General features: G+C 37.3%; 1 protein-coding gene across 5 annotated transcripts in view; it reads right to left on the reverse strand.

Annotated features, from left to right (window-relative positions):
* Positions 1 to 11,583, reverse strand: part of LOC128238487 (uncharacterized) — a 67,984-nt gene extending 56,401 nt beyond the window's left edge. For all 5 annotated transcript variants that reach the window (XR_008261715.1, XM_052954473.1, XM_052954482.1 and 2 more), the window contains exon 1: positions 11,389 to 11,583. Coding sequence is in view for 4 of the 5 variants with exons in the window: in XM_052954473.1 (XP_052810433.1) it covers positions 11,389 to 11,578 (190 nt within the window). In the remaining variant the exon portion in view is untranslated. The remainder of the gene's footprint in view (positions 1 to 11,388) is intronic.
* Between the last annotated feature and the right edge of the window lie 1,828 nt (positions 11,584 to 13,411).

Below are 13,411 nucleotides of genomic sequence, written 5' to 3' on the forward strand. Positions count from 1 at the left end.
CAAAGTTCAAAGGTCAGTTGATGTATCCTGATTGCAGGCAAAGAGAAACGCTCTACGATGGGGACTGTTGTGTATTTAACCTCAGCCAATAGCGACACATCTTGCAGATAAGCCACGCCTCTGTACTACTACATGCTGCATGCTATCACAGTAGTTTAGTTCTCAATGACTGTTCTCACGTACTAGTAATAAACCGTAAAACTGTTGTTATTTCTTGTTGTAAACACAACATATTGGCGACGAGGATGTTTAACTAATACGTGTTATTATTTCGGGAATTTTATCCATTTGTGCGTGAAATTCTGGATAATAATTAAGATGGCGAACTCAGCTTTAATTGGAACTTTAAACGCATTCAACAGTGACAGTGAATCATTGATTTCATATGAGGAACGTTTAGAGATGTACTTTGTAGTAAATAGTATTGGGGGACGAGAAAAAGGTTGCCGCTTTATTAACTCTGTTGGGGGAGAAGACGTATGCATTGTTGAGGAACTTAACGTCACCCCAAAAGCCAGCAGAGAAGACGTACCAGGAACTTTGTCAATTATTGAAGACACAGTTATGTCCCAAACCTCTGGTGATTGCGGAACGGTTCCGTTTTCATAAACGTAATCAGGCGACAGGCGAACCTATTTGTGATTTCACAGCCGCTATAAGGAGATTAGCAGAACATTGTGAATTCAATGATAATCTCGGAAACACATTACGTGATAGGTTTGTTTGTGGGTTGAAGGATAAAGCGACACAACGGAAGCTATTGTCAACGGCTGACTTAAGCTTGAAAAAGGCAATTGAAATCGCCACTGCGATGGAAACAGCTTGCAAAGACGCAGCTGAATTACATTATACGGCATCAGGAAGTTCGAATGTATTCCAATACACGGTGCATACATTGTGGTAAATCAAACCACCAGTCTGACAAGTGTAGACTAAAGAATGCAATTTGCCATAGCTGCAATGAAAAGGGACACATTAAGACTATCTGTCCAAACCCCAGAAATGTGAATATAATTGACGATCGAAACCAAGAATGACAGTGTTTATGTCATAAACAAAGTGACCAGCGAGAGAACATCGAGAATTCTCCTATATCCTGTTATCAATGAAAAACAGGTTGAAATGGAACAAGACACTGGGTCTGCAGTTACCATTATTTCAGAACAACATAAAACAATTGTTTGGAAATATCAAAGTGGACGAACCCTACTGTAAGATACAATCATATTCTGGGGAAACAATACAGCAAGTAGGATCTGCAATAGTGCGTGTTGACTACAACAACCAAACGAAGGATTTAAGACTTTGTGTAGTGAAAGGCAACAAACCATCCTTATTTGGGAGAGACTGGTTGAGTGAGATTAATGTTGACTGGACTAGCGTTATGCGCGTCAATAATATTGAATCACAAAAAGATCGTTTTGCGAATATGATAAATAGATATGATTCTGTATTCAGCGACGGTATTGGTCACGCTGAAGGCTTCAAGGCGAAATTGACGCTGAAAGACGATGCCACACCCAAGTTCATGAAGGCAAGGTCGGTTCCTTTTTCAATGAAACCGAAAATCGAGAAAGAACTTGACAACCTGGAAAGACAAGGTATAATAACAAAAGTAAATACCAGCGAATGAGCTACACCAATCGGACCTGTTTTGAAATCAACGGGAGATGTCAGGATTTACAGAGATTTCAAGGTCACGGTCAACCAGGCGCTGAAGGTCGACAAGTATCCACTTCCACGTGTTGATGACATTTTCGCTAATCTGTCACAGGGACAGAAATTCACGAAACTGGATTTACGCCAGGCGTACCTACACCTGGAGGTCGACGACGAGCGAGAGCAAGGAGTTATACTGACAATCAATACACCTCGGGGACTATACCGCTATAACCGGTCTGTGTATGGAATTGCCTCACTTCCAGCGATATGGCAGCGCACAATGGACACAATACTTCAGGGAATTCCGGGAGTACAGTGTATACCGGATGACATGATTGTCACAGGGGACAGTGATCAATCGCACTACGAAAACCTTGAAAAAATGTTAGCACGCTTAAGTGACTATGGATTAAAAGTTAATAAAGATAAGTGTCAATTCTTTCAGGACAAGGTTACATATTGTGGTCATGGCATTGATAAAATAGGATTGTGGAATTGTAATGACAAACTTTAAGTCGGTGCTGGAAACGCCTGTACCACATAATGTAACTTCATTGAGAGCTTATCTTGGGGTTTTAAACTACTATCACAAATTTCTGCCAAATCTTGCAACCGTTGTAAGTCCGTTAAACGCACTTCTCCAGAAAAATCAAAAGTATAAATGGTCAGATGAATGTGACAGGGCGTTTAATATTTCGAAGCGCTTGATCACATCAGAGCCCGTGCTAACACATTACAATCCGGAACTTCCGGTACGGCTCGCAATGGACGCATCCCCGGTCGGTATTTCCGGTATATTGTCACATGTTATGCCGGACGGCTCCGAAAGGCCAATAGCATTTGCGTCGCGTTCCTTGACAAAGACGGAACGTAAGTATGCGCAAATAGACAAAGAAGCGTTAGGGATTTACAGGGCAGTTAAACGATTTTACACGTATTTGTATGGCAGACATTTCACTCTAGTGACAGATTGCCAGCCGCACACTTCGATTTTTAACCCTGGTAAAAGCACACCGGTTACAACCGCTGCACGTGTTCAAAGATATGCGTTATACTTGTCAGGATTTCATTACGATGTCGAGTACAAGAATACTAAGCGACATACGAACGTAGATGGCTTGTCTAGATTGCCGGCGCCGCACAACGCCGAAAATTATGACAATGATATTGAAGAAGTGTTTTACACCTCTCAGATTCGCAGAGAAACTCAGCGCGAGCGTTTGTTATCGCGTGTTTTCAGTTATGTAGAAAACGGTTGGGACGAAAAGCTTAATGACCCTCTGTTGAAAAGCTATTTCTCGCGTCGGAATGAACTCGTAATTCATCATGGTTGTTTGATGTGATGAACCGGGTAGTAATTCCAATCAAATTACGGTCTAAGGTATTAGACACAGTTCATTCAGGGCATCCTGGGATTGTCAAAATGAAAGGACTGGCTAGAAGTTACATATGGTGGCCCGGTATTGATAGTGACATTGAATGTTTGGTCAAAAGATGTAATGGGTGTCTGATGGAACAAAGACAACCAGCACATGTTTACCTACATCCGTGGGAATGGCCGAGTTCCAGCTGGGAACGTATACACGTCGATTTTGCTGGCCCATTTTTAGGACTAATGTTTATGATAATTGTCGATGCACATAGCAAATGGCCAGAAGTTATAGAAATGAAATCGACTACTGCCGAACGCACGATAAATGAATTGCGAATTATATTCTCAAGATACGGTCTTCCGAAACAATGCGTTACAGACAATGGATCTCAATTCATTTCTGATAGTTTTGCAAACTTCATGCAAAGTAATGGCATAATGCATATTAAAACAGCCCCGGCAAAACCATCAACTAATGGTCTCGTTGAAAGGTTCAATGCTACATTTAAATCTGCTATGCGAGCTATGGATGGCGAAACTGACGATTTCGGCTTGAAATTCAGTAATTTTCTATTATCATACCGCACAGCTGTGCATTCCGCCACCAATGATACACCGTCAAAACTATTTTTCAGTCGAAAAATTAAGACCAGTCCAGAGTTTTTGCCTTCAAAACTTATCATTTTGATAAAGGTTACCCAGGGTCAGTGTTTATTAACACCTCTGTGATAATGATCTAAAGCAAGCCACAGAGTTATAAATACTGACTGCCCAGCTGGTAATAAATTTCTAACACGTGTTTCTGTAAACCGAGCTGTACATCGTATTTTCACTTGTTTTTGTCGTTCAGAACATTTCCGAATCGATTTAGTATACTTAAAATATCGAAGAATTAGTTTTATTGCATTTCTTTATAATAAGACACTTAAAATACAACATTGAACACTTCAAGGTACATGGAATTATCATTTCAAGGCCAGAGTATGAAAAATATCCCATTTTTTCAATATACATTTTTTTTCTTTTTAAGTTTTTTATTTATTTGTACTTTCTTTGAGACTCATATATATTATGCTATCAACATGGATTGCTATAATTTCAAATACATTAAATTATCATGAAAAGCCCGCACACTCTTATTTCAGCTGATACTTTGGATATTAACACATTCTTGGTTTGGGTTTTTAAGAATGAAAACAAAATCGTAAATACATGCAGTTTAAATGTTTTCTGACGGGATAACATTTTGTATTTCTCTTGAATCACTGCAACGTAATATCGGTGTAATAAATATTCATATTAATATCTTACGTGATTAAAATGAGCTTCATCATTATGTCTCATGTTCTTTTCAACACAAGAGTTCAATACATACCACAGGTGTAAATTTGCATTCGTGGCATAAAAACGCAACATTTCGTAACGAATAGATGATATAACTGTTTCATGATGTACTTCATACGGACATAAAATGCTACGCATTTCAAAATACAGATCAAAATCATCATTTGAATGTGAAAATGCAAATATGAACAATATCGACAACGCTGTTTTGATAAAATCTTCGTTTTATTTGAAGTCATAACATAAATAGAATCACAAAACAGCTAATAAATATATTTTGTCTCTGTTCCCATATTAAAAGTCAAGTCAACCATGCATCCAGTGCAAAACAAGCTACATATGTTAATATTCTAGAACCAAACAACCCAATAAACATCTTTCTCAAGGTCGAATCAGTATTTAGAAAGCAAAAACGTATTTCTCTAAGTCCACTGAATTCCTCAAACCCCATTAGGACGCAATTTCAAATTATGTCTTGTAGACAAAATAGGTCTCCATCAGCCCTCTGCATCCTTATTGTGTTACAGACAAGCCGACTCATGATCAAACAAGCCCCAGACGGGCTCTCAAAAGTCAAGCCAGGGCTCATTTATCCTCATTATGGCTACCATCTCCCCATCACAGTCACCACAGACAGAATGTTCTCAAGTCCACTGTGTGTCCAATAAACATTTTGTGCCAAACAAACAATAAAGGGGCTCTATGAGGCTCTATATATGAAGTGCCCAATTGACAATAGTTTTGTAATACTAGTACTTGAGACTTAACGTTGTGAAAAGATAAAGCATTGCTGCTTGGCCCAAATCCCACATGATAACGGTGATTTTAAAAACGGTATACCGGCGAAAATACCTCGAGCCTCGGAAAATTCGAGCCAAGCGGGAAAACTTACGCTCAGTGTAAAGAGATCGGTCCTTAACATTCAATTCGACCCAACGAGGAATTCGAGCCAAGCGAATTCGAGCCAACGAGGTTCAACTGCATTGATACGCAAAAGTTCGTAACAATTAGTTTGTAAAAGTCAACTTGAAATCAATGCTCTTCATATGAGAACATTCACCTTGTGTTATTTTTTTTAAATGGTTGGCTGTTGATATGAATAAGAAAGGCAACATTATTGCAGACTTCATAGGTACGATCTGGATCAGTAAACAATACACTTCTGATTACGGTTTTTTGACAAAATAAATCAAATGGGTAAATAAATATTTACATGAAAATGATATACGTTATTGTTTATGCAAATAAAATGCATGGACATCAAAGTGATTTACGAAAGTATTGCTTAAAGGCCTGGTTTAAACCTTCTATAAGTGACCCCCCTCATAAAAAAAACAAAAACAAAACTAAAAAAACGTGTATTGTACACAATGTCGGTGTATTGATCTTATCTAAATGCCTAATTTTCTTATCAGATATCTGATCTGAATATCCTGTTGTGCAGTTTTGGAGGTTTGATTATAGATATAGACCCTAAATGACCCCGAGCCAATACACAAATAAACAGGAAATTAGCCCCTACTGTGACATCAGTGCAATTAGCATGAGATGCACAACAGGGGATTGTCATGCCAAACATTCCTTAAACTAGGCCTTTAAAAGTAACACTGGTAACTGCGTTTTATAAACTATCAGATGGAATTATTTTCTTTCAATCTTTGAACGGTAAGATGCGTTACCTTTTTTATAAAAAGGTACACTTACTTTGAATGTATCCCCAATGTCAAGCACACAATAAACCATTGGTCGCAATTTAAAAAAGAAAAAAAAAGTGTGTCGGTTGGTTATGTATACACTATAAGCTCTTAATCAAGGAATTGAAACGAGACCTACCACTACGTCAACACTATCAGCTTGCTGGTTGACTTGACACACATTTTTCTTTAGACTAAAAACGAGTTAAGATGGCGGTAAAACCCCAACAAACCATTTAGTGAAAAGAAATCAAATCAATACAGTGCCCTGTAAATCTAAATTCTGTTGCAATGAAGTTTACCTAGTGTCAAACATAGCACAGTAAGGCTCCTCTACATCCAACTCAGTTCAAAATAATCACAAATGCAGCTACATTTAAGTCCATCATGTGTCAAGCACACACCTAAGCAGCATAACAATCGGTATTCTTAACCACATAAGGCTTCTACACGAACCCTTGTAGGGACTGACGATTCCTTTTGTGGATTCAGTCAAGCATTTTCATAGATAAACAAACTTCAGAGGGTCTAAATGTAAGCCAGTCCAGTTCTCCATTATTTTCACTATGCCTACAACAAAGCACATTCAGAGACAAACAAACGCATGACCTTGAAGTTAGGGGCACGGATCTTGAGCGCGACACAACCTCGTGCTATGGTGTTCAGTTCTGCAAAATATCAGGACAGGAATGAGAAACATATAGAATCGACAAAAACGGGATGGAGGGACCGACAGTCGTACGGACAGACGTGATAACGCGAGCAAACACAAGAACCGAAAAGAAAACATTGTGAGTTCATGGTCATCTTCTAACTTTTAATTCTCCAATTTGTGTAGGCGTATGAGGTATTAAAATGCTCTAGAAGGGTTTGTGTATATGCTAGCATGTACCTTTCTTTAAAGAACGTTTTTAGGCTTTGAGTTGCAAATCATACTCAAAAGTACCTAATTTCAATGAAAATCAGTCACTGAAATAATTTTTGATTTACAAAATAAGTTCATGCGGAAGTATGTAATATTTTGCGTATATTAACAGTAAAACACATTTATACTCGGACATGAATGGGAAAACTCCCATAAACTGAAAAACTACTTGAAGGTCTGGTGTTGAGCTAATTGTAACTGTATTGCATAATAATTCTATAGATAAGATACTACAGGGGAGGACATTCAGATGTACAATCCATAATCAATCCAGTGCTGGTTTCTCCTTTCTGCCTGAACTTTTCTATAAGTGAAACAAGATAAATATACCAAATAACATTGTTAAGCTGGGTCATTTTCCTCTGTACATGTATGTTTTTGTGTGAAAGTTCAAACACTATCTAGCCTTGCGCGTGTCAGTCATATACTTCGTCTGAATATTCTAATGATTCTTATTTCCATATAGTGCTGTTATGGATGATTGGTTTAAATATGTACATTTGTAAATAATTTGTTATGTTCTCCTTTTTAAGCTGTGATCTGAATTGAAATAGTATTTTCTGTACTACAATTGTGTTCACATTCTCTTAAAATTGCAGTTGGTAGGCATAATAGAATAATAATAGAGTGGTGAGTGAGTGAGTGGATGGGCCGGTGTGTCTGAAAGTTGGATAAGTGGACGGGCAGGCGTGAGAGTGAGCGAGCGAGTGCCATGCTATCAGTCATATGTTGTTGTTTTTATCATATAAAGGGAATCATCGTTCAAACCGTTCAGCACTATGACAAACTCAATGCGAACATACTGAAATTGGTCAGTATAAGAAACATCTGGTAAATAGCCCAGCAGGATGACAAGTGGTGATTTATTGACTGGTTCAATTTCATAGACTGATAAGCCTTTTTCTCAAAATGAGGAGTTCGGGAGGCAATTTCCTGGACTGGGACTAGGCTCGATTTGCTCAAGCCGGACACAAAGCAATGTGTTCAAGACAAACAAATGAAATTGTCATTAGCAGGAGAACAAACATTTAGGGAGCTCTAGTTAGGTCAAAGCGTACTTGCGCGCGATTATAGGCCGAGCATGAAAGAGAAATGGGTTACAGTGACTGTGGTTTCAAGGGATGGCCCCTTGATGTATAAAGTACTTGTTGGAAATGCCACATGGAAACGACACATTGATCAGTTACGGCCCACCGAAAAAGAACAAAGTCAGGCTCAAACTGAGATATCAGAGTTAACAGAATTAATGCCATTAACTCGCGGTCAGGGGTATTTCAATACACTACCCGATTCACAACATTCAGAGCAATTAGCCCCAGATGTTAGTAATAATAATGAACCGCCCCAGATCGAAGAACGTCGTTATCCACAACGCGATAGGCACCCGCCGGAAAGATTAGCGTTCAATGAGAAAGTACCCGTGAAGAGGCATTGTAAATTAATGTGCTTAATTAAATGACGCTGGAAAAGTGTTGCTAATCAATAGTTGCTATTTGTGATTAATTTTATCAGATAGAAAGATCAATTAATTTATCTTTACAATATGTGTATTGTTTATCAATGATCGCACTGTTGAAATAATATTTTATGATGAAAATCATTAACAGTTTAAAATATTATGGAAATATTTTATTGATATATATGATGTTATGACTTCATATTTGAAAGGGGAGAACTGTTGTGTATTTAACCTCAGCCAATAGCGACACCTTTTGCTGAAAAGCCACGCCTCTGTACTACTACATGCTGCATGCTATCACAGTAGTTTAGTTCTCAATGACTGTTCTCAAGTACTAGTAATAAACCGTAAAACTGTTGTTATTTCTTGTTGTTAACACAACAGGCACCTGTAAAATAGAAGATAAATAAATCTTTACTATTATCCATAAAACGTGGAAGTTGTTTTAAAAATAAAAAATAAATGGTCTACCATTTTTTTTCAAATACAATTCTTGATAATATTTCTTGTAAAAGTACACAATTATCTCAAGAGATAAAAAACAACACTCCAGTACAACTTTGTTTTGTAAAAGCCATTCCTCAAATTCAAATGAAATGCCTGGACTGACAGTGATATTTTGTATTAATTATGATTATGCACCAGTCAATTGTAACCACGGCTCCCCAGGTCCGGGGGTATACCGGGGATAGCCGGGGAAAAGGGCCGTGTTTTTACTTTCCAGGTGGCCCCGCAGGGCCGGGTGACCGCGGTGGTTTTGTCATAGCGCCAAATTAAGACGAGATTGGGCCTTATATAGAGTCTCTGGGGTGCGGGGGCATTTGGCCGGGGTTTAACCATCAGTTCGTCCCCGCAGATCGGGTTTTTTACCCGGGGTTGGCTGGACCGAAAGTCAAAGTCCCGGCTATTCCCCGGACCTGGGGGGGCGTGGTTACAATTGACTGGTGCATTACATATATTGGTAAAAAATCGGTTTGTTTGCAAGAAGCAGTAGCAAGTATTTTCTTATTCCATGCTATGTTTGAATGGCAATTGCATGTGTTTTTGAAAGACTGGGTCCAATATCAAAAGACTCGGTCCAATAACAATAAAAAAATCTAATAATTATCCTTCACCCCGATTAATGTTAGCATAGTTTATGCAATATTTGGTATACTCATATGCTGAGATATATAGTCATACGGTTACCCATTGCTTTTCAGTGCTGCAACACTGCATCTCAGATGACTGAGCTTTTCTTTCAAAAGATTGCCGGCAATGAAAAACTTAAGAAATCATATCAATAATAAACAAAGGCTATATTCTAATTGACAATAGGTCTACCTATTTTAATGACAAATGCGATTTGTATACTGGTTAGTAAATAGAATTGTATATTAAAACATATTTGAGTTTGTTAACTTACATATCTTAAGGAAACGGTTCAAATAATATGCGCTAACTAAACTCTTTCTTAAATTTGTACTTCCGGGTTTTTCAATCGAAGAGAACATAGAATTTACAAAAGTAATAGTACAGTACTGACAAGTATACCTTTTGGGATGTGATTATCTAACATGTTAACGCCATAATAATTATTATACACAGTACAAGTGATAAGAAATGAATATAGTTGAATGGTATCGAAATGTGTCATAACCTGAAAACATGTGACACAGGAAACAGCTGTTTAAACGGGTTAAACCTTGCCGTAGCAACCGTAATCGACAAAAGGTTACCACCCACTATATTTATTAAAATAAATAGTAAATATCTACTTTGATTATTCGAAAAGCGAAGCAGATCAAATCACTATTTGCGATATTTTTTTTAGTATACTCACATCTACGGTTTGTTTACATTTTCGTCCGAATCTTCCTCCTTTTGAAGAGTAATTACGTACGAAGCTTTCGTACGAAGTGTTCGTGCAAAATAATGTAAGAAGGCGTTAATAAAACGGTCGCAGAAATCTTCGTACGCAAGTTCGTACGAAGTGATCGTAGATTTCGGGTCTAGTTCGTACGTAGTTTTTAATAAAACTGGCCCTAAATGAACATTTTTATGTCAACTTAGGAGTAACATTTTAATAGAATATACCAGAATGCATCAATTCCCAAATTAAATCACGCAATATATATCAGAAGTGTCCACTCCTGTACGATACTGGTTTATATGCTAATATGTTTGTTCCTAAAAATAGCTGAGTTATGATCACAATCAGATCACACCGTATAATGTTTATCAATTATGTTTAAATAATGCCGTTTTAATTGGCGTATTAAAGTAAAGTTGACGAGTGACGATATTTAGTATCATAACAGTACTTCTCTAGTTTATGAAGAGCAAAATAGTATAAAACAAAACTATATTATTGAAAACTATCGTATCATTTATATCTTTGCAGACGCAATATGTCTAGCATTTTAATCGTTCGAATCACATATAATAGTTTAAAGAAATAAACTATGTCTTCAATACTTTCAAACTGTTGCAAAGTCTAGTGAATAATCGTTTTAACGTTGAAATTATTTTATATGAAACGCCAAACTGGGATTCGAACCATTGATATGCACAACTTATAAAGACAGGTATGTTTAGAGGTTACAAGTATAACCATTCCGCCATGCTTGCAAGGATACCACCTAATAATGGGCACTTTGGCAATTATATCGTTTTGTTATACGAAACAGTTTGTTAATAAACTTTGAATGCTCCCGTATAATATTATGTATTGTTCGGAAATAATAAATATGAATGCTTCAGTCATTACTTATTTGATAAGTACGACTTACAAACTAGCTCAAACTGCTTCACTAACCGTGTTTTAATCAAGCTGTGATATGTCATATTGGAATAACTGTTAAGGTCAATTTCCGAACCAAAACGAAAATTGTATAACTAGCTATACTATGGTGTAAAGTGAAATACACACATAAAACGTCGTAAGAGGTACCTTTCTTTGGAGGTCCCGGGTTGGGTTCAATGCCCGCCATCAGAAGCAGCATAACTATGAATGTAATGGCTCCAACTGCATTCAGTCCCGCTGAGATGATGACACAGCATTGCAGCAAGACAACGTCAGTCCCGTGAGCAAATATGTTTGTTCCAATGCGAACTGGGTACGATTGAATATCGACTCCCATTTTAGGAATTCTGCGAACACAAATCAAGGATATTGTTACAAGAGCTAGGAATTTTTCATTCGAAAACTACTGTGGATTGTGGAGTGTGGATTCCAAGACGGTAACCTGGATATTTGTAGGCATTGACTGTAGCATTGCACAGACATCCAGAATACTATGATAACACTATTTGTTGAATTGGGTTGTCGAAGGAGTAAAGTTTTCATGCCCCGTTCGGAGAAGAATTGCAAGTGTCGGTTAGTTGGTCTGGCGGTCAGAGGGTCGGTCGGTAGAGCATGTCGTTCTCACAAAATTACTCGAGAACAGTTTGACTTAGGACAATGAAAATTTAGTGGTAAGGGGACCTGTAGAAGATCCGTATCTTTGGTAGGTTCATACATCTATGTAAAGGTCACGTAGAGCATTTTAATGAATACTGAATAATGTCCGTTTTTTTACTTTCTTGAAAAATGTTTGCACCCAATAAAACACATTGCATTTCTTCTTAAAACCATTTATGCTATGTTCTCTTTGTTAATTACAAAGCGGCGTTTAAGAGTGATGCTGTTTCGCAATCATCATATTGCATTATATATAAGGCCCAATGTATTTTTTAAGAAACAACTTCTTGAAATTAAAAACATGTAACCGTGTTACATCTACCATATCTAAAATATAAAGTGAATCGTAAATAAATGGTCCTTAGCTCATAGAATATGTATATTTCTATATATCTTATTCTGTTTTTTTTTAATCAGGGACAGCAAAAGTGTGCAACAGAAGCAACCGAAGTACTAAATTCGAGATATGTTTTTTCAAACACAAATTAACTTTTATCTATTGAAGAATATTTGATATTAAAGGCACATCCAGGAATTGTACAAACAAATGGACCTTCGTACAAACTGATTAAAGTATATTCCTTAAGTCGTTTCTTTAAAACAAAGTCTGACATTGATCGGTTACAAAGGAATTTAACTTTTCAGAGACGAAAAGAGTTCAGCTTGACGATCCCGTATTGCAAACAATACATACTTAAGTATATTTCGGATACATAAGTGAACATGCTTTAGTATTAGAATATATATGAGATTTAGTCTAAATTTCTGCGCAAACTTCAAAGGTAACTTTAAACCATTTCAAGATGTTCGCGTCCTCTAAAAACAATCAATGGAAAGACAGTTCAACTTGTGTTCTTAACATTAAGCAAGGTTAGAAAACAAAACTGACGTTTCTTACAGGAACAATAAAATTGGTTGAACGTAACCACTTTGTATGCGATAAAGTGCCTAATCAAAGGACCACCCGGCTATCGGTGGTAGTGCTTCCGCTTCGGATGTGGAGTTTTCTTGGTTCAATCCCGACCGCGTCATACCGAAAGGGGCTAAAATTGATACAAGTATTTCCATTCCCTGGCGCTAGGCAATAAAAGGCAGTATTGGGACATTTGGTAAACCCAGAACTTGTTGAAAGGTATGAATGTTGCCTCCCGTGTATCGATGCCTTACACTGGGCACGTTAAAGAACTAAGAAGTCTCTTCGAAAAAGACATAGGGTATCTTCAACCCTGATAATACATGTATGTGACTGAGTTGTAGTGACTTCTATCGCATGCAAGTTTTAACATACTTTAATCTGTGATAGCGTCATGACGAGGTCAATCCATTAGGCAGCCAATGGACGTTGGCTGACCGAACACTTTAAGAAACAAACATGATCTAGCAAAGGTATATATCCACTGCTCCGATTATGTAAACTGTAATATATTGAGTATTTTATAATGAAAATTAACGCCAATGGCAGAATATTGATCATTTTACGAATATTGTCAATCTTGTAATTTTCTATGATGGT

Source organism: Mya arenaria, chromosome 1 (genome assembly GCF_026914265.1).
Source record: "Mya arenaria isolate MELC-2E11 chromosome 1, ASM2691426v1".
Lineage (NCBI taxonomy): Eukaryota > Metazoa > Mollusca > Bivalvia > Myida > Myidae > Mya > Mya arenaria.